The sequence below is a fragment of the Camelus dromedarius genome, chromosome 17 (assembly GCF_036321535.1).
Source record: "Camelus dromedarius isolate mCamDro1 chromosome 17, mCamDro1.pat, whole genome shotgun sequence".
NCBI lineage: Eukaryota > Metazoa > Chordata > Mammalia > Artiodactyla > Camelidae > Camelus > Camelus dromedarius.
In genome coordinates, this window is record NC_087452.1 from 21,241,322 (window position 1) to 21,265,663 (window position 24,342).

At 41.8% G+C, this 24,342-nt stretch overlaps 1 protein-coding gene across 17 annotated transcripts in view; it reads left to right on the plus strand.

Annotated features, from left to right (window-relative positions):
- MAGI1 (membrane associated guanylate kinase, WW and PDZ domain containing 1) overlaps positions 1 to 24,342 on the plus strand; it is a 578,678-nt gene that overhangs the window by 451,301 nt on the left and 103,035 nt on the right. For all 17 annotated transcript variants that reach the window (XM_031470689.2, XM_031470691.2, XM_010987364.3 and 14 more), the window contains exons 3-4: positions 9,781 to 9,900; positions 23,082 to 23,288. In XM_031470689.2, the coding sequence (XP_031326549.1) occupies positions 9,781 to 9,900; positions 23,082 to 23,288 (327 nt within the window). The remainder of the gene's footprint in view (positions 1 to 9,780; positions 9,901 to 23,081; positions 23,289 to 24,342) is intronic.

Below are 24,342 nucleotides of genomic sequence, written 5' to 3' on the forward strand. Positions count from 1 at the left end.
CTTGCAAAGTCACTTAATTTGTGGAAAGTTGATATTCTTAATTAATTATAGATTTTCACCAAAATAATCATTTTCTTTCACAGGCCTTTGAAATTATCTGGTTGAAATCGTTGGAGTTCGTTCATTTCATTTTATATAAACGGTTGCTGTCATAAATTCAGAGAAAGTAAAAAATATTACCTGTCATAATGGAGAAAGTCTGTCTCATCTAATCCTCTTTTATCATGGACAGCCTTTAGGACTAGACTTGGGCATTACTGATTTTCGGAATTCCTTTCTGAACAAAAATGCCTCAAGATAATCCTCAAAAGTTGATTTTTGGTAAGTGTGTATCCAGGGGTGGAGATTCTTATCCTTTATTGCCTGAATGCTGAAGGTTTGAAATGAATCAATGACAGCTTGCGGATTTTCACTTTCCTGTTTTTAATGAATGCAGAATTTCCTTGCCAAAGCTTCCTCCCCCACATCAAAGAGGAAGAGGGGTTAATATGCATATTCAAGTTCCTACTTGACGTTCCTATTCAATGAATTCTGGCCTAATTCGCCGCATTATTCTGATTAAGAGATAGTAAGACATGGATCCTGGGAGTTCAGTTTGGCATTAAGGAAGTCGTGGGGAGGGCTGTCCCCCCACCCTGGGCTCTCAGCTCCATCAGAGCCCTTTCCTTTCTTTGATGAGGGCAGGTGATGAAGACGTGTGAAGACTCAGCTGTCCCCCCTCCTCCCACCAGTGTGTTCCTGTCCCCAGTGTCTTTGTATACAGGGGCTTTCTCTGCCCTGGCAGTAAAACCTCAGGTTCAAATCCTGGCTCTGTCACTTCACCAGCTGCTTAATTTTTGGCAAGCCACCTAATCTCTTTGCATGTTTTCTTATCTGTGAAGTGGGGATGATAATAGCAGCTACTCCATAGGGTTGTTTTTGTTTGTCTGTTTGGTGGATTTGAAAGGACACAAGCGGGGAGCTGGGTGGACTCGTTTTAAACATAAGCACATTCTCTTAGAAGGAAAGATCTTCAGTTCTCTGTGCACACCTCCTGTTCACTGGCAGGATTGGTGAAACAAAAGCTTTGGTAAAAGCAAGTGCTTTTTATCCAGGAGGAAGCATGCAATACACATTTAAGTGGCTCCCTACTTGGGTGCCTAATGCCGTGGCTACGGCACCATAGAAAACTCACTAGTGTTTTGAGTCTATTAAACACGTAAGGCTGTGGTCAGCATTTGTAGAGATACTGTTTCTAAATCTCTGTTTTGGGAGTAAGGGGATTTAAATCCTTGTGGTTGGTCAGGCTCCCTAGAAAAAAAGCATTTACTCACAGAAAAATGTTTGCAATGCACAGGCTGTGCGATTTGTATTTCTGGGCTGGTGAAAAGAGGACAAGATTATTCATGAATCGGAGCCCAGGAGTCAGGACTTATCCTGACAGAGTAAAAACATAAACATCACTTAGTTGTAGGACATACATTCCTTCTGTTTTTTAGGTTGAAATGAAACAGGATTAACATAGTAAATAGGCGGGCAAACTCCTAGCCAGAGTAAAGAAGTTTTGCATCAACTGAAGGCCAGAAATGATGCGGGTTTGACTGTGATGGTATCTTCCAGGAATTTAAAATAATGGGTATCTAAATCATATGCAGAGAGATTTTTCTCCTTGAGCATATCTTCCAAGAGTGTTATGGAAATTCACATCCCAGGTTCCAAGCTAGCCAAATCCAAGTCAGCTGAGCATCTACTCCTGGTTTGTTTGGGATGCTTGCTCCCTGCAGGACGCTGTGATGGGAGCGGCATATGCCTTGTCTCATCTGGTGCTCACACAAAGCCTGGCGGTGTAGACATTTTTAGTAATTCCACTTAAAAATTGTAATTATTTTTAATTTTTATGGTTTTATTTTTTCCATCCTCACTATAGGTGAGAAACCTAAGACTTAGAGAGATTGAGCATCCGAAGTTCTTTAGAGAATACGGTGGTGGAGCTGGACTTTAAAACTGTGTTTTTCCAGCTTCAGAACTCAAAAGTCCTCACCTCTGCCCTGGGGTTTTCCTAGGGTCCTAGTGGTTCCCAAAACGACTTCAGGGACGATGTGAGATGATTTTAGGCAGTGCTCTAGATGCTACTGGAACATCTAACCCAATACTGAGCAGATGATTGTCTTTATAATTTTCCGAAAAAAATCCCTGTAAGTATGTTAAGGAGAAATTCTAAATTTGGTGCTAATAGGTCTCCAATAACTTTCTAAAATTTGTTAATCTCCGTTTGTAATAAGAGAATGGAAGCCTCAGGCTCAGAGCCTCAGGCTCTAGATAAAATGAAATGACGTTATTTTGGTGGTGTGTATTTTTAGTTACTGTTTCTGGCAGGGTGAAACTGATTCTTCATTGGAGGTAATGCTAAATGTTTCCTTTTCTAAAGTTTTATAAGCCGTGAAATTCCCTCTTTGGTGTACAGTTCTGTCGGTTTGGAGAAATCAGCCTCCACCACAATCAGGATGCAGAGCACTTTTGCCTCCTCAACCCTGTCCCCTTCCCCAGTCCCTTGGGCTGTCCTGTGGTGGTCAACCCCAACCGCACATCTGGCAACAGCTGGTTTATTCTCCACCCCTATTGTGGTTTTTGCCTTTTGTAGAATATCATTGAAGTGGAATCATACAGTGCGTGGCCTTTGGAGTCTGGCTTTTTGTGTGACTTACCGAAGTGTTGAGATTAATCCATGTTGTGGTGTTCATCTGTGCTTCTGCTGAGTGGTGCCCATTGTAGGGAGGTACCACACACTTTATCCGTTCACCAACTGAAGGACCTTTGGGTTGTTTTCCTGTTTTGGGTTGATCATGCTTACAACTGCTACAAACATTTGCTTACAGGTTTTTGTGTGAACGTAGGTTCAATTTCTCTAGGCTAGATATTCAGGAGTGTGAATATTGGGTCATATAGTAAATTTATGTTTCACTTTTTAACAAACTGCCGAACTCTTTTCCCTGTGGCGGTACCATTTTGCACCCTTACTAACAATGTATGGGAGTTCCAGTTGCTCCATATTTTTGCCAGCACGTGGTACTGGAAGATTCTTTTTTTAATCCATTCTAATAAGTATGCAGTTGTTAAGCATTTCCTTTTCCCACGAATGTATTTAAGTTTTTAAAATAACTTTGGCTTGTAGGGAAAATAGTGAGTAAATAGTACTGGTGGTCCTGAGATATGGCAGAAATTGTGCTGTGTGAATTCGGGGAAACAATATATTCTACTCTGCTCCATCTCCATCAACTGAAGAATTAATAATATGAGGCTATCCTGGATATTTAACCAACTTCAAGCAATGCAAACACTTGTTTTATTATAGAAAATGATGCTCTTTTCTTAACACAGAGACATTTGAGAGGGACTGTAATTCTTTGAAGTCTTGTTAGATTTTGATAAGCGGGACCCAGACTAATTTAACATGAGGTGCTATCATTGAGAATTAACAGGTTAATCCAAGTACAGTAGTGACTGCTCTATTAGCAATCTGACCTTGAGACCAGTTGGACAGGTGCTGAGTGATGGCTTGCCTCGAAATCTAATGGTATTGCGAACACCTAGCAGTAGGCAATAGCATATTCGTGTCTCACCTCTAGGATTTTTTTTTTTTTTTTTTTTTTTTTTTTTTTTGCTGCTTTAACTGGATATTTCAGGAGGATTTCTAGAAGGAGAGAGAGCAAATGAGTTCTGAATTCGGTTTCCTTTCTGTAGTCATCCTTTGTGGAGTCTGATGATAAGGAAGGTCATCTTCTGATTTCCTCAGCAAGGGTCACTCATGCCACCAGGTACGCTGAACAGTTATGAACCGTAAAAGATGCCCAAGGAGCAAGCAGCCACTCAAGCTTTACGGGGCAAACTTTTCAGGGCATTGCTAATTCACATCGAGACATTCAGTAGGGCATAGCTCAAATCAATTTGTAATGACCTGATGCCAAATAAGGCTGATAGTATTCACTACTCTGCTGCAAATCTTGTTACATTTTAGCACTTTAAAAGGACTCTGTTTAAGTCATGAATGGTTTGAGGTTTAAAAACCAAAATCAAGCAGAAAAAGAGTGCCACCTTGTCCTTAACTTTCTTTATTCGTAGTATGTTCCTATTCATAGCTAAAGGCAAGGGTTGTGGACATTGGTGCGGGCTTTCTATGAGATGGAAAACCTGGGGATCTATTGTGTCTCTGATTCCTTTTGATCCTGTATTCTTTGGCATGTTTTTGCAAGGACTAGTTAATATTGAAGATGTTTGAGTAGGATGCCCAAAAATTAGGACTTTCAAGACTTTTTAAATAATTACTTAACTCAGTTTATAAAATGCTACAACAACTACATACACATTGGTGCAATTCAGAGTATGAGAGGGATTTCAAGAAACAGTCGTTTCTTCTCTTCCCATTTCTGAACCCACCCTCCTGAGGTCACCATTGTGAAGGCTTTATACCATCCATTTAACTATTCAGTCACTCACAGAACATGCAGCCCCCATAAGGCATTCTTTTTTATTTTTCAATAAAATGCAGTGATTTTTTTTTGCACTTTATATTACTCAAATGTACATTATAGATATTCCTTCTGGTAACTGCATATACCTCTAGCTAACTAGTATTCTTTACAAAGTGAAAAAAAAATTTCCTAAGGGAAATCCTTTTTTGTTCGATGATTCCCATATTCATAGACACTCAGGTTGTTTGTTTGTTTGTTTGTTTTGGAGGGCAGCTTTTATTTTGGTCTTGTTTTGAGTTTTTGTTTTTGCTATAGTGATGCTGCAAATATCTGAGGTTTTGGGGTTTTTTTTTTTAAGACCAGTATGAACCAAACAGAACTTTTAGAACAAAATATAAAGTTTGACTAGATCATTTTTCAAAGCATATAAGAGTTTTTAAAAGGATAGTTTTCCTGTGTGAGTACAGGATGTCTGCAGTTTGTTATGTTTCTTGTTTTTGTTTGGAGAGTGGGAACTGCTTGGGGGGCATTGTACCGAATGTTGGATTGGAAATGCCCTCGTGGCTTAGAGCTGTGCTCGCCAGTCCGGTTGCCACGAGCCCTGTGTGGCTCTTTAAACTTAAAGTAATTAAAATTAGATAAAATTTAATTTCAGTTCCTCTGGCACATTAGCCACATATCAATAACCACATGTGTACAGATGTTGAACTAGGATGCTGTACAACTGAAATGTATGTAATAAAAAAGAGGTAATAACCAGCTGTGTCTGGCGACTACCATGTTTGATGCACAGCTGAGGAACACTTCCATCATGGAAGAAAGATCGCTTGGACAACAATGGTTTAGAGTGAGGGGTGCCCGAGTCAGATTATCTACTTTCAAATCACAACTCTCTGCCCAGCTTCCTTGTCATGTGACCTTGAGAAAATTACTTTTCTGAGGATCGGTTTCCTCATCAATGAAATGAATGTAATAGCAATCCTTCTATGTCTTAGGGATGTCTTAGGAAGAGTGACTACAGTCGTATTGATTAAATGTTTAACACCTGGCCTAAGATATAACTAAGCATTCAATAAATGGAAACTATTATTTTTTTCCTAGTGTTTAATAATCTATTTCTTTCTTTTTTTTTTTTTTTTTTTTTGTTTCAGACCAGGAGGTGGGCACTGTGTTTGTTTGTCTAAAGCTAATAACTCTAAGATATTGTTGGCCTGACTTCTAGCTAGACAAGCATAAGACGATGTTGTTAGGCTGTAGAAACCCAGTTTGTCAGCCTGGTGTTTTTTTGTTTTTTGGTTTTTTTTGTTTTTTTTGAAATACGCTGTCCCTGAAAAAGATGATAGAATTTGTTTTACTTCTCTTCTGCCAGGAAGTAACCCTTCTGGCTTTGTTAGAAGCGTGGTTTGTAATAATCGTACCCACCCCAGATGGCTCCTGAAAACCCTTTGAAATGCCATCTGCCAGGCGTGTGTCCAGCAGGCAGCCTGTCATTCTGCGGGAAGAAAAGCTGGGGGCGGGGTCCCCTCCCAGGCCCTTTCTCCCTTTGCGTCACTGAATAGAGCCTGGTCATGTTGGCCAAGACCCAGGGCGGGTTGCTCAGAGGATAACTGGGAGTCCACCTCCTGCTGGCCTGCGGAGTGGAAAGGTTTTGTCTGGGTTATAAACCCTGAAGGTTTTGTGGGTGGAGACTTACCCGCCCCCACCCATTTCCCCTGCTGCTCAAAGGCCATTCTAAGCTTATTTATTTCCAGGGGAAAATGGTCTCTGTTAGTTTCCTTTTCCCTCTAAAACATAGCGTTTTTGAAGCTCCTCATGACTTGGCATCCTTTCAGGAAATGAAGACCCAGTGGTTGTCATTGTCTTTAAAGATAATCTGACAAATTGATTCTGAAAATGTGGTTGAGAAAAATGGCAAAGAGAAGATGGCTACAGGAGGGGGAAAAAAAAACCCAGTATTTTCTGGTGTAGAAGACTTTAAAAACGCAGCAAATCTTTTGTTTGGTCATATTTCTCCTCGTTGTTTTGTTGGCGTAGGGGGCTGGGGGGGTAAACTAAGCTAATGGACTTTTGCTCTGGAGGCTGAGTATTCGAATTCCCGTCTAGAACATATTCAGGACAGATTTCTTTCACAGCAAGTTTCAAAGAGATTCTATTCTTGCCCTGCACTGGAATTTCCCAGTATGATGTAGACTGTTTGTGTTTTCCAACTAGCCGGCTGGACAGCTTTTTTCACTTGGCTTTAAGGCATCACACCCTCCTCATTTGCTCCCGCCTTGCTGACTGCTGCCTCCTAGTCTCCTCTGAGGAGCCTCCTCCTCTTCTCAGTTTCTAAAAATTAAAAGGTTCTGTGTTCAGCTCAAACTTCCTGGCTGCTCTTTCTACGCTCTTTGTCCCTGAATTATCTCTTTCAGTCTCTTCCCTGCAAATGCCAGTGGTTTATTGATCACTCCTCGGTTGAGAGCCCAGCCACTCCTCTGATCTTCAGACTTAACGCAGTCCGCTGTCCACAGCTCTCTCCAGCTGGGTGTTTGGTAGGCATCTCAAACTTGACCTGTCCAGAAGTGAACTCTGAATTTCTTTTCCCTAAAACCCATTTCCCCCATCGTCTTGATCAATGTTAATGGCACATCAGCCCAGGTCAAATAAGATGTCAGTCCTTACTCTTCTGTTGTTCTTAAACACTCCATCCACTCCATCAGCAAGTTGTGTCCTCAAAATTCAGACCTAGCGTGGCCTGATGAGTTGATGTACTTTTAATGCGTCTCTTGTGGACTATCTCACAGCTATTTTAAATGTTCACAAATTGTAACAGATTTGACTGCGTCTTACCATCTCTGTCCTCCTCTACTTGTCTGCGCCCAGATGTTTTCTCACCTGGACGCTGTGGTAACCACCTAACTAGTCTTCTTGCTTCTATTCTTACCCATGTCCCCCTCCTACTCTGCCCATAGGCTGTCCTCTGTAAAGTGCAGTGATCTTTTAAAAATAAATCATCGCACTACCCTGCTCAAATCCCTCTGGTGACTTCCCATCATCCTTCGAATGAAACATGAAATGTTTGCTGTGGCCTGCATAATCTGGCCCCTTGCTTTGCATTTCTAACCTCATTTCCGTTGCTCCGACACAGTTACTCTGGATTTTCTGCCCTTCCCCCAGCATCCTAGACCTGTTCCGACTTCAAAGCCCTCGGCCTTTTCCCCCAGCCTGGGATGCTTTTCACATCACCTTCGCATGGCTCTCAGTTTAGGTGACACTTCCTGAGCCAGGTTTTATCACCTCTCTGTAGGACCTCTGTTACTCTCCACCGTGCTTCCTTCCTCCAAGACACTTTCAAACGCTTGAAATTACATGCTGTATTTATATACATATTTGTTTTCTGGCTTTTGTAGAAAAATAAAACTTTAATTAGGGTAGGGGCTTTGGCTTGGTCTCCAATGCCTAAATTGATGCCTGACATGTATTGTGGCCTCAGTAAAATAATTCTTAAAAAAGAGAAACATAATAACATATGTAATTATGTATATATATTATAATTTGAACTATCATATTTTATCAACACGTTTCATTCTGCTAATAGCATGAGCTATAATATCTGGTAACAATTACTGAGAAGCCTTCTAAAATTTAATCTCACTCGACACACAAGACAAACCTATGGTGTAGGTAGCATTATTATTCCTATTTCACGGGTGAGGAAACTGAGAAATGGCAGAAGCTCAGGAACATGCCCAGGACCACTAGCTGGGAAGCCAGGTCATCACTCCCATTCTACATACCTGCTCGTCAACCATACATGGTACTCTTGGTGCTTCTGGAGTACCCATTGTGTGCCTGACACTGGAGACAGAAACTTAAACGTTGTGAAGTATCTCAAGGGACTTGTCATTGTCTGCCAGGGAGCCAGAAATGGGAGCCAATTAGGAAACAGTACAGAAGTTGACTTCAGGACACTATGAGAGGGCTGCTTGACCACAAAGTCCTAGCACGCTGGCCATGATGAGCCAACATTTGTAATACAACTGTTCTTTATAACACCCAGATTTCACATATTAGAAAAATTGGGGTTGTTTAAAAATGCCTTTAGCCTGAGTAAAACCTGCAACAAGTGTTGAGTTTTCTGACTTACGAGAACTCTGGATTTCCACAGGACGTGCCTGGAAACTCATGTAGGCACGTGGTCAGAGACCGGGCTGTGCCACGAACAGGGGAGCCACCAAGTACAGAGAGTTGGTTATTGAATTGCTTTAGGGAAAATCAGGACTAGGACCAGGGGAAAATCCCTGCTTATTAAGTTCCTAGGCAGATGGAAAAAATTCTGCTTATTTTATAGGAAAACAGTGACCCGGAGGCACCGGAGGTAATGGGACCTGGCAGAATGGGTGCCGCTGGTCTATCCCCTAACCTGCACGTAGGAGCAGAAATCATGAGTTTTGCTCTTTTTCAGTCTCCTGTAACATCTAACATAGGTTCATACGCTACTTAATTGCTTCTTGGTTTATTTTCTTTCTTCAGTTCGTGTGTAAGCCACATTCCTTCCCACTTTTGGTTGCGGTCAGGCTGAAATGACAGCCCAGCCCCTGAGCTACGTGACTTAAATATTCTGAGGCTCTGTGTTATTTCATAAGAAGCATTGTTATATTTATTAGTCCTTGAGAGAATGACTAGATGAAATCAGGGAGAGAATTTTCTAGCAAATGCAGTGTCCTTTTTCTCGTCCAAAACCGTACGGGTGGCCTCTTTCTGCCAGACATACTAATTACGTGGAGAGCAGCAGCATTTTAATCCCTGGAAGATATCCAACCACAGATCTTGGGCAATCAAATTTCTCTAGTGATGTGTTTATGCAGTGGGTGTCATTTTCTTCAAAGGGCTTATTACCCTGGAAGTTGCCGGATGTATTGAGGAACACAAGAATTTCGAGGCCTGTGATAAAAATATAAACCCCTTAGACTCTGGGCTTAAGGTGGATAACTTTTTAGTATTTACTGGAGTCCTAAAAGCTGCTGATTGTGAATGTCGTCTGTAAAATCCAATTTACCCTTTGCGTCCAGGGCATTTTTTTTTTTTTTTTGAAGGATGAAAATCTCCCTGGGTTCCCTAGCTGCACTGTTTTCTTTCTCATATTTGAGGGGCCCTGGGCACTAGCGGTTGGAAGTGAGGATACTGTTCTGTAGAAAGAAGTTGCCTTTTGCCAGGTCCCCGTCTCAGTCGGTGGCTCTGTCGTCTTAGGTACACCAGCTTACTGAACAGGTTATTTTAATTAGCCCTGCATGGGCTGCTTCCTGTTTCAGTTGACTGATGACTTCTTGTGCCTTTGTCTTCCCTGCTGCAGGCACAACCCGATCTCCAAGAGAAGGAGAGGTGCCTGGCGTGGACTATAACTTTCTGACTGTGAAGGAGTTCTTGGACCTCGAGCAGAGCGGGACTCTTCTAGAAGTCGGCACCTATGAAGGTGAGCTCATGCGTCCGGCAGCAGTGAGGATGCCTCTCTCCTGGGCACGTGAGGGGATCCATGGCCATCCAGGCAAAAATATTTTGTGGACTAGCCAAGTGTCATCTATGGGAGATTGCAGTTCACCTTAATGGGATTAATAATAATCATAAAAATTATGGAATAAGGTTTTATGGCAGTCTTTAAAAATACTTCTGTGCAGTGTTTTGTTTTTTTTTTAACACTCCAGGAGTTTTTTTCCTGTAAGTTATTGATTTAAACATGTATGTGTGTTTAAAGGGGCATGTATGGTATTAAAAAGAAGAGGAAGGAGAATGATGGTCAGTCATAAAATGTAACCTTTTTAGGCAGTGTTGTTTTCCTCTCGAAGGACTGGAATGTCATTTTGACCAACAATGGATATTTAATGTATTTTTTGGGTAGAGAATACGTTTATATGGCTCTTAAAGCAGAATATTTCAAAAGTATTCAGTAAGTCAGCTCTTGCATAGACCTATCTTCCACTTGCCTAATTTCCATTTCTCCTGTTCCCAGATATTTCAACTAATGTTATTGGTCTCTGATTACGCTGATGAAATTTTTAATGTAGAGACAAACACACCTGTGTGGGTGTACGCATACTCATAGGTGTGTTCTTATCTCTTCCCTGTTTTACCCAGAAGGCAGTATACATTCCATTGCTGTTTGGCACCTTGCTCTTTTATATAACAGCTTGTCTTAGAGGTCTTTGTAGTTCACTAATAGAATGGTTCTTGTTTTCTTTAAGTGGCTATATAATCTCTTTGCATGGGTGGACCATAATTTATTTAACTAGTTCCCTTTGGGTAAATAGTTTTAATATTTCAAAACACAACTGCATTGAATACCATGGACATAAATCATTTCCCACAGGTGAAAATGAATCTATAGGATAAGATTCAAAAAAAAAAAAAGGGCTTGGAAGCTCAAAACCAAGCATGAGGGAAAAATTAAAGTCACATTTTCCAGAAACAATATCATAGCTTGCTTACTCTTTTGAGCATTACTATTTGAGACAGAAGGGCATAATATGATACTATTAATAATAACTAGGTCATGTTATTATGTTTTGTTTATTTTACAAACTCTCAGAGTTTAGATTTATTGGATGATGATCACACTGGCATTTTCAAGATTAGTCTTAAAGACGAAGGATAAATAAAAAGTGGACTATAATTTTTTTTAACATTTTTTATTGATTTATAATCATTTTACAATGTTGTGTCAAATTCCAGTAAAAGTGGACTATAATTTTATTAGGGATTTTATAGCTTTGATGTAGTAATCACCCCTATTCCAGGCAATGGCTAAAAGTGAAGTTATGATCATGAGTCTTAGGGATGCTGATTCTGGTTTGATGTTTTTTTGCAGGGGAGACAGGGCCAAGCATCACCTTTGTATCTAGTATGCATTTCCACATTGTGTATATGCATTGAACAATGTTTCACTATTAATCAAATTCCTGATTGTGAACCCAGGAAGATTTCCTCTGAGTATTGCTGATGATCAGCTGCCATAGTTTCCTTGAGATGTTGGGATGTGACTGGAGGTTGGTGGCTGGGGAGGGGATCTGAAAATGCCCCAAGCAAGGAGGGTTTATTAAAGCCTAGGAGAGAGGTGAGGGAAGGGAAAGAGGTTGGGTAGGTGTACCGGGAGTTTGTTCAGTGGGTTGTCTTGTAACTGTGACTCCGGTTACAAATTCAAGTGGCTGAGAATAGAGCCAGTGTGGTTCCTCTTTGGTGTAAGAAAGTGAATCGTCCTATCTGGAATCAGTTACTATGCCCATCAGGGGAGCTCAACTCCCTAATATCAAAAACACCCATTTGCATTTTTGGAGAGGTTAAGGGCATGATCGTGCAAAGCCAGAGAGTAGTGGGTTGAAAAAGAAAATGTGGTTAGACCACTGCTTGTCTGGGGAAAAAAGGAAAGTCAACACATTTTGTTGAGGTGTTTTTGTTCCAAGCGATACACAGGTGGAGTCACTTTGTTCTCCCATAAATTTTACCGCTCTGACAGAGGTAGCTATTATCCCCGACTTTTTAGATGGGGAGGCTGAGGCCAGGTAGCATTTAGGAACTGTCTCAAGGTTGTGTAGCTTGTTCTAGAATGCTCAAGCCAGGAAACAAACCCAGCCCATTTGACTTTTGGATCCCATGCTCTTCCCTGAAAACCCCAAGAAGAATATCCTGGGTGTAAATAAAAAGTTGTAAAAATAGCCCATCAGGACTTTCACTTAACTTCCTGGTGGGTGGCAACAGGTCAAAGTTTTTCAGAAAATGTCTGATCCTCCTAACGTAAAACTGTCTCTCTGTGAATACCGCACAGTTATTTCGGAGTCGAAATTCTCTTCTGCTCCGTATGAATCCACTCCATTTTTTCGCCATTGGACTGTATTCTCCAGCCTTTGCCCTTTGAGCTGTAGAACTTCCCTACCATATGAGGTGGCTCATAATTTTTTGGAACCAACTGGGGTATATATCATGTTGACTTTGACAAGCTGAAAGGAAAGTGGAATTTTTATGAAATGCCAGATACAGTCACTGGAGTCTGGCTGCATAGATCGTATAGAGCTTCCGCTGGACTAGCCTCTGGATGGTGGCTCTGTGTATTGGACAGTGACAGGCATGTGAGCTAGGCTGTGGCTCCACTGGAGTGTGTCCCAGCCCCTCTCCCTGTTCAGCTGTGTGCCCTCCGGCAAGTTGCTTAATGCTCCTTGTCTCCATTTTCCCTTCAGTAAAATGAGGATAATAACAGTGCTTTCTCTTAGGTAGGATTAAATGAGACAATAATTGAAAAGGGCTGAGCACAGCGTCTGACACACGTAAGCTCTCAATCAGCGTTAGCTCTTATATTTACACACACGACTGGTCTGAAATTGCCACCCTGCTGGATTCCCTCCTCCTCCAGTAGATCAGTGGATTTACCAGTAAACTATCTTTATTTTCTCCCCAGGTGCTCAATGTCTGTTTCCCCGGCTCACATTGTTTTTTTTCTTGGTCTGTCCTTGTTCTGGAGAGGGAAAGTCTGCCCAACAACACAAGGCACTCTTTAAAGCAAGACACTTGAATCATTTTTAAGTAAAAGTAATAAAAGTACATGATGGAGGGAGGGGGATATAGCTCAGTGGTAGAGCACATGCATGAGGTCCTGGGTTCAATCCCTAACACCTTTAAAATAAATAGATAGATAAATAAATAAACCTAATCACCTCCCCTCTCAAAATTTTCTTTTAAATGTTAAAAAAAAAAAAAGTATACCAGGATGGAATACTTTCTAGAGTAAAGAACTTAATCATATTTAAGTCAAAGTTGCTTCTCCTCCACCTCACAGAAAACCCACTATTAAAGGGTTTAGTGCAAAGATTCAGGAAACTTGAATGACATAAACGTATGTGTCCTTGTTGATTTCACTGTATTCTTGTCCATTGTGAGTAACACATCTTGGAGAGCTCTCCAGTTACCCCACGCAGTTCCACCTCAGTCTGTATAAATGCGGCACAACATCCCATTGTATGGAAATACGTAATTCATGTAACTAGTCCCCTGCAGATGGACATCTGAGATGCCCCCTACCCCCACGTTTTTGAGTGTTTTGTAAACAGTGCTGCTGTGAACGTCCCTGTATAAATAACTCACAACACTGTTTTGAAGAGATGTATAGAGTAAGTTCCTGGCAGTCTTAAAGCCAGCCCTTCTCCGCAGACACAGTAGATTTCAGCATTGTCCCGAGACACAGGATATGATGCACAGGGCAGAAGACCAAAGCAGCTCTGCCTTTGAAGGTGCTTACATTTTTTAGTTATTTATTTTTGCCAGCGTTTGTCCAGTGTATACTATGTGCGGAGTGCTCTTCAAAGTGCATTAGGCGCACCACTTCACTTGATCACCCAGCAATCCGATGAGCTGGGTACAATTTACCCCCATTGTACAGAAGAAGCGTACGAGGCCCAGAGATGCCTGTTGTCTTTTCTAAGTTCACATGGTGAGCCCCAGGTGGAGCTGGGATTCAAACCCTGGTTGTCCGGCACTGGGGGCTGTTCTTTACAGCCCCTCAGTCTTGGGAGGCCAGTAAAATTTAAACAGTTTCAAGAGATGGGATGAGTATTCTGAGAAGGGTGCCCCAGAAGCATAGAACAAGGATGTTACATCTAATCTCACATCAGAGTCGGTCCCCTTGAGGAAGTGACCTTTGACCTGAAGCTTGTCAGAGGACCTGATGAGTCCAAGTGTTTCAGTTTCTAAGTCGGCACCAGCCACAAGGCCTGGATCCAGAGAGAGCGAATGAGGTGAACCAAGAGAGGGTCGGAGCTTTGGTCCTAGAGAAGGAGGAACAGGGAACCAAGGTCTGTTTCCTGTAGAACCAATGACATCCTGGGGATTCAGTGATGAAATGTGCAGTATTCTGAGCTGTCCAACGTGGTGGCCACTGGCCAATGTGGTTATTATGACTGAGAAACTGGTTTTTAAATTTAATTTAATTTAAACAAATTTAGCCTTAAATAGCCCCATGTGTCTGATGGCTGCCATATTTCACAGGGCAGTTCTAGAATGATAGCTTCTCCAAGGGAGGGTGAGGACCTGTTCAAGATCTTTCCCTTCTCACTTATCCGACTTCAGAGAGCTAAGCACATCTTTCAAAGTGAAGCTTCTTTAGGAAAAGCATAAACTTGAATCCTCCCAAAGAGGATGTTACTATAGAGGAGTGGTGATCTTTTGTGGATTCGCCCAGCAACATGTGACAGGGCAGACAAGCGGAGTGAACCCATAAAACCCGAAGGCCTGATGACCTGCAGAATACTTGTTCAGGTCCAATACTTGTTTGGGGTTGAGAATTGCAGGGCTGTAAAATTTTAAAGCTAGAAAGGCTTCATCATGGAGCTCATCTCTTCAGAAGACAGAACTGAGATCCAGAGAGAGACTGGTCTAGGACACTAGAGGGAATTGGGGACAAAGCCTGGCCAAATGCCCGTCACTGCGATCATGTCCCAGGCAGGACTAGGACGCCAGTCTTCCCTGTGTCTGCTGCCTGGAAGTGGATACTTCTGCAGACTCTCTGACTAGTTTGTTCGTTTGTTTATTCATTAAAAATAAAATGAAGAGCAAAGCCAGATACGATCATTGTCCTTACGAGTCTTACCGTCTAGTTCACAAGACACATTATTCAAATAATCACAGAAATAAATACAGATTTTAGGTGTGTTACAGTTGTCAGGACCTACAAAAGGGGACCTAAAATGGGGGGATTTGATGTCTATGGAGTTGGGAAGCACTTCCCGTGTAGAAGCAGTCATTGAGATGAGCTTAAGATGGTGGTTAAGCTGGAGTTAGGTTGCTGGATTAAGCAAATCAAAATACAGAACACCAACCTTGCATTTTATCTGGCACCCCTACTCTGAGTTAGCTTTAGACAACATTGGTGATGGTGGTGATGAGTTGACTAAATCTTGAGATATTCATGTGACTTTTTTTTTGACACATGTTTTTTTTTTATTAATGGTGTAATTTTTTTATTAATAGTGTAATTTTTAGAGGAGTTTCACATTATTACATCAACAGTATGAGATATTTTTGTGAACTTGGTACTATATTGATGATCATAAGAAGGAGGTAGACAATGGCTTGTAATAACCTATAATAAAAAAGAATATGTGTATATATGTATAACTGAATCACTATGCTATAGACCAGAAATTAACACAACACTGTCAATCAACTATACTTCAATTTAAAAATGGGGAAAAAAAGAGGGAGGTGGAAGATTCAGGTGATGATATTTCTCCTAGGATATCTTCTCATGTCTGTCTTACAAAACTGGATAGATGCCGTGCCATTTGCTGAGATAAGAAACACTGGGAAAGGCCAGGTTTGGTGGCAGGATCGGGGGATCCATGATGAAACTTCCCCCCTCTCCCTGCACCTGCTCTCGCACTGAGAGTTACACTCACCCCAGCAGAGCACGAGCCCTTCCTGACTACGGAAGGAATCTAACTATTGCCCCTCACAAGGCAGAGACGTTATTAGTGGAAATTGTAATTGGTCTTGGCTTTGCAGTTGGAACCAGCTCCTCATTCTGTCACTAGATGGAATCGACATCAAGTCAAGACAAGAAAAAGAACAAGAATAAACGTGTCTTTCTTCCTTGGCCCAACTTCCTAATTGTGGCACCGAGCTCATTAATTTGATACGGTTCTTGAAATAAATCAGCGGCACCATCTCCTTTTTGCCTTGCTTTCCCTTTTTTTTTTTTTTTCCCCTGTTGACATTTTTGCTCAGCAAGACAGGTTGCTGCCTCAGCCAGCCCTTGGGGCTTCTCTCGGAGAGAGTTTACAAGGGCTGAACTATTCAGTGGGGGGTGCTTCCAAACATGCCTGTTTTACAAATGCTTCTGGGTAGAAGAGGCTGATTATACACTCTGAGCCTTGCAAAGATTTTTCCCTCGGCATGGAAGTGCGGTGCCAGCGTGACATTTCAGAAGGGAGTTTATGGGTTGCATATCTCTGCATGTTAATTAGGAAAGGGGACGTCAGCGTTCAGTAAGGTTACTGTTCTGTGTCCTAGAAGGTCTGCAGAAAGGCAGCTGCCAAGGGTCTACTTTGGGGGGGATGCAGAGATAAAGCCGGGGTGAAGAGAGTTCTTGTTTGTCGTTGAGGAAAACGAGACCGTCTGGAGTCCTGTTCCTTGGCAGGCCCGGGAAGCCGTCTGTTGCGATAAGCTCTGTTGGCAAACTCCGCCGTGGAGTGTTCTCTGTTGATAATGAGAGTAACCAAAGAAAATCTGTGCGACAATTGTCTGTTCCTCTGCCTGTGAAGACGGGGAGGCTGAGGCCAGGGATGTTTGGCTTCATTCCCTGCTCAGAGATCCCTAGATGCTGGAGACAGGCAAATCCGTGTTGAAATGCCAGTCATCCCTTACTCACTGTGTGAGTCTCAGTTTTTTCCACCTGAAAATAGCACTGCTCAGGGATTTTTTTTTTCTTTAGGATTGTTAATAAAGATTAGAGCAAATGAATGTGTGGGTAGTGACATATGGTAGGGGCAATAAAGGTAACTTTTTGTTAATGTTCTTTAAATATATACTTTGATTACAGTATCTTTTACATGTCAGAGCTGTCATCTGCCCCCAGCATCGGGCACAGTGGAAGACTGCTAGGGTTTATCACATTCTACCGTCGTGCCAAGCGCACTGCTGCACGCTTTACACACGTGATCTCACCTAATCGGCGCAAAAACTGACACGTGATCTCACTTAATCGGCGCAAAAACTGTTAGGCTGGGACTAGTCTTACCCTTTAAACCGTGAGAACTGAGGCTGGAAAGAGAGAGGTCCCTGATCTTGCCCAGGGTCCCAAGGTTATTAATTTTTGTTAACCTTTTTTGTCTTTTATATTCAAAGCCAAATGACCCTGGCAAGAACAAACAGCTGATTATAGGACATGGGCTGACTGTCCTTCAGTGCATGCAAATCGTAGTTTTGTAGGGCGGAGCAGGTCAGAAAAGGAAGAATAAAAAGAAAGTGATGGGAGTTTTAAGAATGATGCCATCGTGAGTTGAGCAAGCAAGTGGCAGAGAGAAGTGATGTGGCTCTGAGGGAATTCAGATACAACTGAGGGACTGGAAAGAAAATGCCATGAGTCATGCTATTAGAAACTGGATCTACAATATAGGTGTTGAAGAGCATCCCTGGCTGGGATTCACATGTCCGATCTCCACTTGTTCACTGACTGGTTCTGCAAAGAATGACTGAGTGACACTCTGTGTCTGGCACTACGTTTGGTCCAGGAAAGCAGTGGCGCACAGCACGCCTGTGGTTCCTGCCTTCATGGAGCTGGCAGTCTAGAGGTGAAGACAGACGTTGATCAGCTCAACAGTCTGATAAATTCAGCAAAGGGTGTTGGGAAGGGAGGGGTACATGCTTCCCTGACAACGTACAGGAGGCTTTGATCTAGTCTGTGGGGTCCGGGATGCAGTCCCTGAGGACGAGCAGGTGATAAAGAGACAAGAAGCAGAGGGAAGCGTGTTAAACAGAGGGAGCAGTGGATGCAGGAGCTGTGAGCTGAGCAGGGCACAGGTTGCAGGTGGGGCCTGGGAAGCACTGGTGGGATTAGAGCAGCAAGAGCAAGGGAACAACTAAAGTGCCTGCAGAGCCCACAAGGGTCGAACATGCACGCCCTGGAGGCCGAGGCAGAAAAAGATGCACCGGATGCCTGTGTCCTTAGGTACCGGCTGTATGTGCTGTACCCAGAGTGGGAGTCGGCGTTTTCAATGCACACAGCCTTTCCCCCAAACCAAACCCTATTTTTGCCCCTTGGGAGCAGCGTTGCCCCGCTGATAACATATGCTCTAGATTCCCCGCTGTTGGTGGTCACTGTCATCCTGTTCTGCAGCTTATCTTCAAAAGCTTGTTCTGTAGGAAGAGGACAGACAAGGCATCCTTTCCACATTCCTCTCCCCCATTTAAAATTATTTTAAAAAAACATGGGACTAGGGGACAAAGGGCCTCAGTGTTTGACCCCGCCTTGACCTACTAAATCCCAGTCTCCATCTAATGTAACTGTTATTTGCACAAAGTATAAGAACAGTGATGTCTACCATGCAGAGTACTTGTGAGGATCATGTTTTAGTCTTTAGTCCCATTTTCACCACAGGTTCTCGGTAAGGAATGAATGAATGAATGAATGCTAAATCTGTACAAAGTGAGAGACCGCAAAGATTTGATTCATTCTGGCTTAAAACTCAGGGTTACGGTCCTCCTTAAATATTTTATCAAGCTCTAAAAATTGATTTGCAGTCCCCATTAATTTTTCAATGCATGTCAGAAAATATTTTCTCTGGCTTGGCTGTGGCCGAAGAGGGTGCCTGTTAATTAAAACCAGCGGTGGCTTCCTCTTACGTCTTCCCCACCCCCTCTTCCCTCCCCGGCCACCATTCCTGCTGAGTTTTATTGTGGGGCCAGTTCTGAAAATAGCAGCAGGGGACACACACTTGGGAGGGAGCCCGGCCACCTCTGGACATGTGTGTTGGCTCACATGGAGGCCGTGGGATGGTCAGGCTGGTGTCTCTTAGAAACTGTGCAGCCTGCCAAGCGATAACCCCAATTAATCTTTTATTCATTTATAATGCTTCAGATGATTTGTATTTAATACCATTAAGTGAACTGTTCATTCTTCACAGGGAGTCTCTTGGGCGTACTCTCTGTGAAGTCTGTCTTTCTGCCATGGCTTGGCCTGATGGTGACAGTTGTGGAAACTGTTGATAAGGTGGAGAGTTTCTCAAAGGGAAGGAGCTGTGAATTTAAATGCCCGGGGGCCCAGGCAGGTACAGTTGAGACAGCGAATAGGGCACATGGAAGCAGTGCTGGTGGGAACTGTGGCCAACGGGGGCATGCCGGTCCCATCTTGTCCTTGGTTGTATGGAAAGACAACGTGGAATCACGGCGTTACCCCCTCAGCCAAGAGCTCAGGGGCCAAAACCAGATTCACCCCAAATCAGTTCACTCAAAGTCCAGTCTGAACTACCGAGGGTTTTTTGAAATTCTAGGTTTTCTTCCATCCGTCCTGTGTCCACGCCCCTTGATCTGCCCAGACCTTGGTATTTCAACAGCATTAAGGGCTCTCTTCTGGACTGGGTTCAGGGTGTTCGTCTGGTAAGGGCTGGCACAGACCAAGCATAGGAGCCAAAACTTCGCTGCAGAAATCCTTAATTTAGTGAGTGCATTCCCAGTGAATTGCCTTTGGTCACATACTTGTCACCAACATTGCCTGTAAGAGACAAATCCAAGGAGCCAGACCTTACAGTTTGGGAAGCAGCTCTTCTCCATTTATCCATATTTTAATCAGAAATACTCCATTTTTAAATGTTGGTCGCTAATTCACTTTATTTAACATGCTAAAAAAAAAAATCTGTGAAGGAAAGTTGAACCCTCTCCCGTTAGAAAACTACTAGATAGAAGCTTTCCTGTAAAGACTGTAGGCGTATGGGAAATTAGAAATGTTGGAGAAGTTTGAATAATTATAACATCTCCTGTTTATAACAACTTATGGTTTACAGGGAACCTTCAAGGAAGTTACATCATTTGATCTTTGGATAATCCTGTGAGGTCATTAGGGCTGGAGCTGCCATTCCCAGTTCACAGAGGAAGTGTTAGACTGAGTGTAAATAACTTGCCCAAGATTATTCGATCACTGGCGGGTTTGCTCGCTTGTTTATTTACGTTAGTAAAAGAACGGTACTCGGTTACCATGTAGCAAGCACTTCAGACACACTGTTTTATTAATCCTCCCAGTAAGGTGTAAGAAGCCTCATTTTAAAGATTAGAAACATGTTTATCAAGCATGGTACAGTGGCAGCCCTTCCTGTGGGCTGCAGGCATTAAGTGGACCGTCTCACTGTAGCCTCATAATGGGCAATCTAGGTAGATACCAGGCATTCTTAGAATTCCCAATTTTACAGAACAGGATGATGACTTTAAAAAAAAAAAAAAGTTAAATGACTTGTCTAGGGTTATATAACCAGTTAGTGGTGAAGCTTAGATTTTAAACCCTAGGCTGCCTCTTCCAAGGTCTTTGTCAGTGCTGTGAGCTGAGTACTACCAACGCCTGCGCATTAAATTAAGCCAAGTGAAATTGTTGATATTCGACAGTTTGTTTTCTACAGCAGCAACTGAGTATGGTTCGACCTAATAATACGTACTTTATCTGTCTCCAATCAATCTTAAACTAATTTCCAGAAACAGGAAACAACTGTGAATAAGTGGGTTGTGCTGGGGAGTTTGTAATTGTGTTGAGAAATCTGCTCATCATTTGTTAACTTAAGGAAGACCCGGAACTTGACAGCTGAGGAAAATCCACACAAATCTGTCAAATTTAGGTAGAATTCTTCTTTTCCAAACATTTATTTTTGTTGTAAACTGAGGATATCTAAATTTTAGTTGATTTTTAAATGACAGTAGTTTCATGAATGTTGCCTTGGTTTAATGGCACTGAAAATGAGCGATAATGATTGTAAAATTACAATTATAAAAATACGATAAGAGAGTCCCGTCTTTTACTCATATCTCTCAATGAAAGATTCTTATTTATAGACATTGGTCTTACTTTAATCTCTGACTCAAAAATGTACAGGATGTTTTGATGCAATAGTGATCAGAAGGAATAAGAATTAAATTCAGTATAGCTTTTGTCTCTATTTTTGGTTCACGGTGAGGATTACTTTTTCAACAGCTGTTTAATTTACCTAAAACCTCACTAACAGTCTTCAGTTCCTGAAAATATTCAGCACTGCGGCAGCCTAGTTTCAGCTTCAGCAAAGGCAGGGGACATCCTCTGGCGTAACCTAGAAATGCAAGATGAGTCTTGGTTCGTACATCTGCTCATTCTTCCCTCTGCTTGTGTTAGTCCCTGAAAACACAACGCGGATGCCTTTTCTTCAGGCTGGTTCTATTCAATCCCTGTATCTTGAAGTTGGAAACATGAAAGAAGTTTTTTGAAGAGGTTTAAATACCACGTTCTGTGAAAGAGCTATGATTGAGTTGAGTACAAGCCACCAGAATGTGCTTTACCAGGTTCTGTCTGGTTTCCTTCAAAATCAAACATGGCGCCCATTAGTCTCCTGCTCTTTTTGTGTGTTCAGAGTTTCCCTGCTGACACACACTACTACACCACTCCCAAAGTGTGTATTCATAAATTCGGTGATTCAAAAAATACTTTAAAGAAATATTACTAAAAAAGAAATTTTAATAATTAAAATAAAGCTTAATGGATGCAAATTCTCTGTCACCTGTATATCTCATGCAAAGTAGTATTATATTACTGTTTCCTTTTGCTTTTGAGCTTGTAAAATAACTATTTTTTCTAACTCTTTGCGGAGGTTAGACAATGGGGTGAGATTCTTGGGAAGCAACAATGTATTCAGGATTTGTTATTATTTACAAATTCTCCTTTACTAAGCATAGAATTACAAATGTTACTTAGGATTTGTTAAAGGGCTTAATGTAATTTATCTTCCTGGCTTTACTGTAAAAGATGTGAAATTCGAATAGATCAATGCCATTCTGATGCTGATGTTTTATATCATGTAGTCACTGAATATTATTGATTATAAGCTGTATTTTTCAAACCTCGGCTGTTTAAAGAATCACCTTCATGATTTTTGTCTCTATCTTAAAAGTGTCTCTTATTTGCTAGAAGTTTTCTTTAAAATAACTTAATTTCTAACTTGTATTTTCAAAAGGAAGCTCTTATCACTACCATTGCTATTGTTAACTCAACGAATTTCTTATTTTATATTTATATAGCTGCTTTTTATACCAATTTTGGAAAGTATTGCTTTATCACTTAATTTTTAAAAGTAAATGTTATATTTTACTACCATAACTTGCTAGCTAGATTTTTCTACTGCACATTAAAAACATACACATATTAAAATAAAAAATTAAAATGTAAAAACCCGTCCAGGTACTGGACAGAGTCACTTAGCAAGGGTCAGACCTGTTCAAAACTCTGGGGGGAAGTGGCTAAAAGTGACAATGGGCAACTCCTACAAGAGTGACCCAGGATGGGTACCACTGTGCCACCGTGGACACAGAGTTTTCTCTTCAAACTTGGCAAAGGTTTCTTCCAACCCCACACGACCTTGTGAGTCAGGCCTGCCATTCAGTTAAAGAGGCGCCACGTGGTGTTCCGCCTCTTTTTTTGAAAATTATTGCCCTGGTTCCCTCTTGAGGTGTCCCCTTATTGAGGGAAGGTGACCTCAACTTTGTAGGCCTGTAAGGGTGCTGACTGTAATGAATTCTTTATTTCCTGTGAGGCTCACTCTAAATTGGATTCCGCATTATGCTGGTGCATAGATGTAAAAAGGCAACCAATTGAAATTCAAATGTAATGAGGAGAAGCCCTTCCATTCAGCACAGTCCCCTTTGTTTTTAGCCCTAGTAGGTTCTTGGCACTCACAATGCAGCTTTCCTCCTGGCCTCCATGTCTAGCTGGGTAGGACCAACACCTTTTCTAACTCATTCCAGAAATGAAATACAGTCTGTTCTGATTTTCCAGTAAAAAAACAAAACAAAACACAATTTTTTTTTAATGTACTGAAAGAGTTGGATTTGCAGTCCTGAAAAAAAACAAAGTATTCTTTCTGAAACATGCAAATGTGTCTCTCCATCACCTAGGAAACTATTATGGGACACCCAAACCTCCTAGCCAGCCAGTCAGTGGGAAAGTGATCACGACGGATGCCTTGCAAAGCCTTCATTCTGGCTCCAAGCAGTCAACCCCAAAGCGAACCAAGTCCTACAATGATATGCAAAATGCTGGCATAGTCCACGCGGAGAATGAGGAAGAGGATGACGTTCCTGAAATGAACAGTAGCTTTACAGGTAAAGACCAGCCAATATTCCCACTCAGCAGGTTTGGGGGAAAAGGGCTGGGGGAGGCTTTTGCAAAGAGTTAAGAGAAGGTTTCTAGTCTCAAGAGGAATTTGGAGGGGTCACCAAAATTCAGACTCTGACCTTGCGAAGCTTGGGGAAGAGATGGTCTTTTCTTGGGTCTTTATCGTGCTTCTCGGCAAGAGTATTTGAGCTTCACCCAGCTGTCTTAAAGGGGCAAGAGGGAAATGTTTGTAGTAGGAAATCAAGAGTATTCAGCATCCTTTATTTCTTTTCAAAATGAGACCTGTAAGAATCTGTTTTGTTCGTTGATTTCTTGGCCTTGACACTGCTCCATAATTATGGCTGAAGGCTTAGAGAAATATGAAAATTTGTTTAATAGTTTAATACGAGTTGATGCTGTTCGGAAGACTAGCAGCATCCTTTTATCTCATACCTTTGTAAGTGGAGATGCAGTGGAAATAAATGATGAGTTCAATTAACTTGTGCAAACTTTACTGTATTTCCTCAGAGGGAAAAGATGGATTATATATCCATTAAGATGATTTAGTACATATGTATTTTATATTATATAGCATGTATTACTCATTGCATCATAGTTTTATACATATATTCAGGGCTATCTACACTCAAGCTTAGGTAGGCTGCGTTTAATGAAGGAATCTTCAAGGAGAAGGCGTCTGGGTAATGTTCCCAGGAGACACCATTCAGAGAGGCCATGATGTACGTTCCTTGGGTTAGTGCAGTGACCCAGAGCTGTTCAATAATATTTTTCATACTACATGGGAGTTTGGCCTTAAAGAGTAACTCAAAACGTAACATCATCATAAGACATGAGTGACTCCGGGCTATAATGTTGTGATTTTGAAGACCATCTTGTGTCTTCTGTTTTTCCTATCCTTAAATATTTTCTTGCATACTTTGAGTCACAGCTCTGGAGTTGTTGCCCATTGGCTGAACGTGAGATTTTCTTCCTCTCTCTCTGTGGCCTTTTCTGACATCACCACACTTTGGTCATTACTTGATTAAACTCAGTCCCAATAAA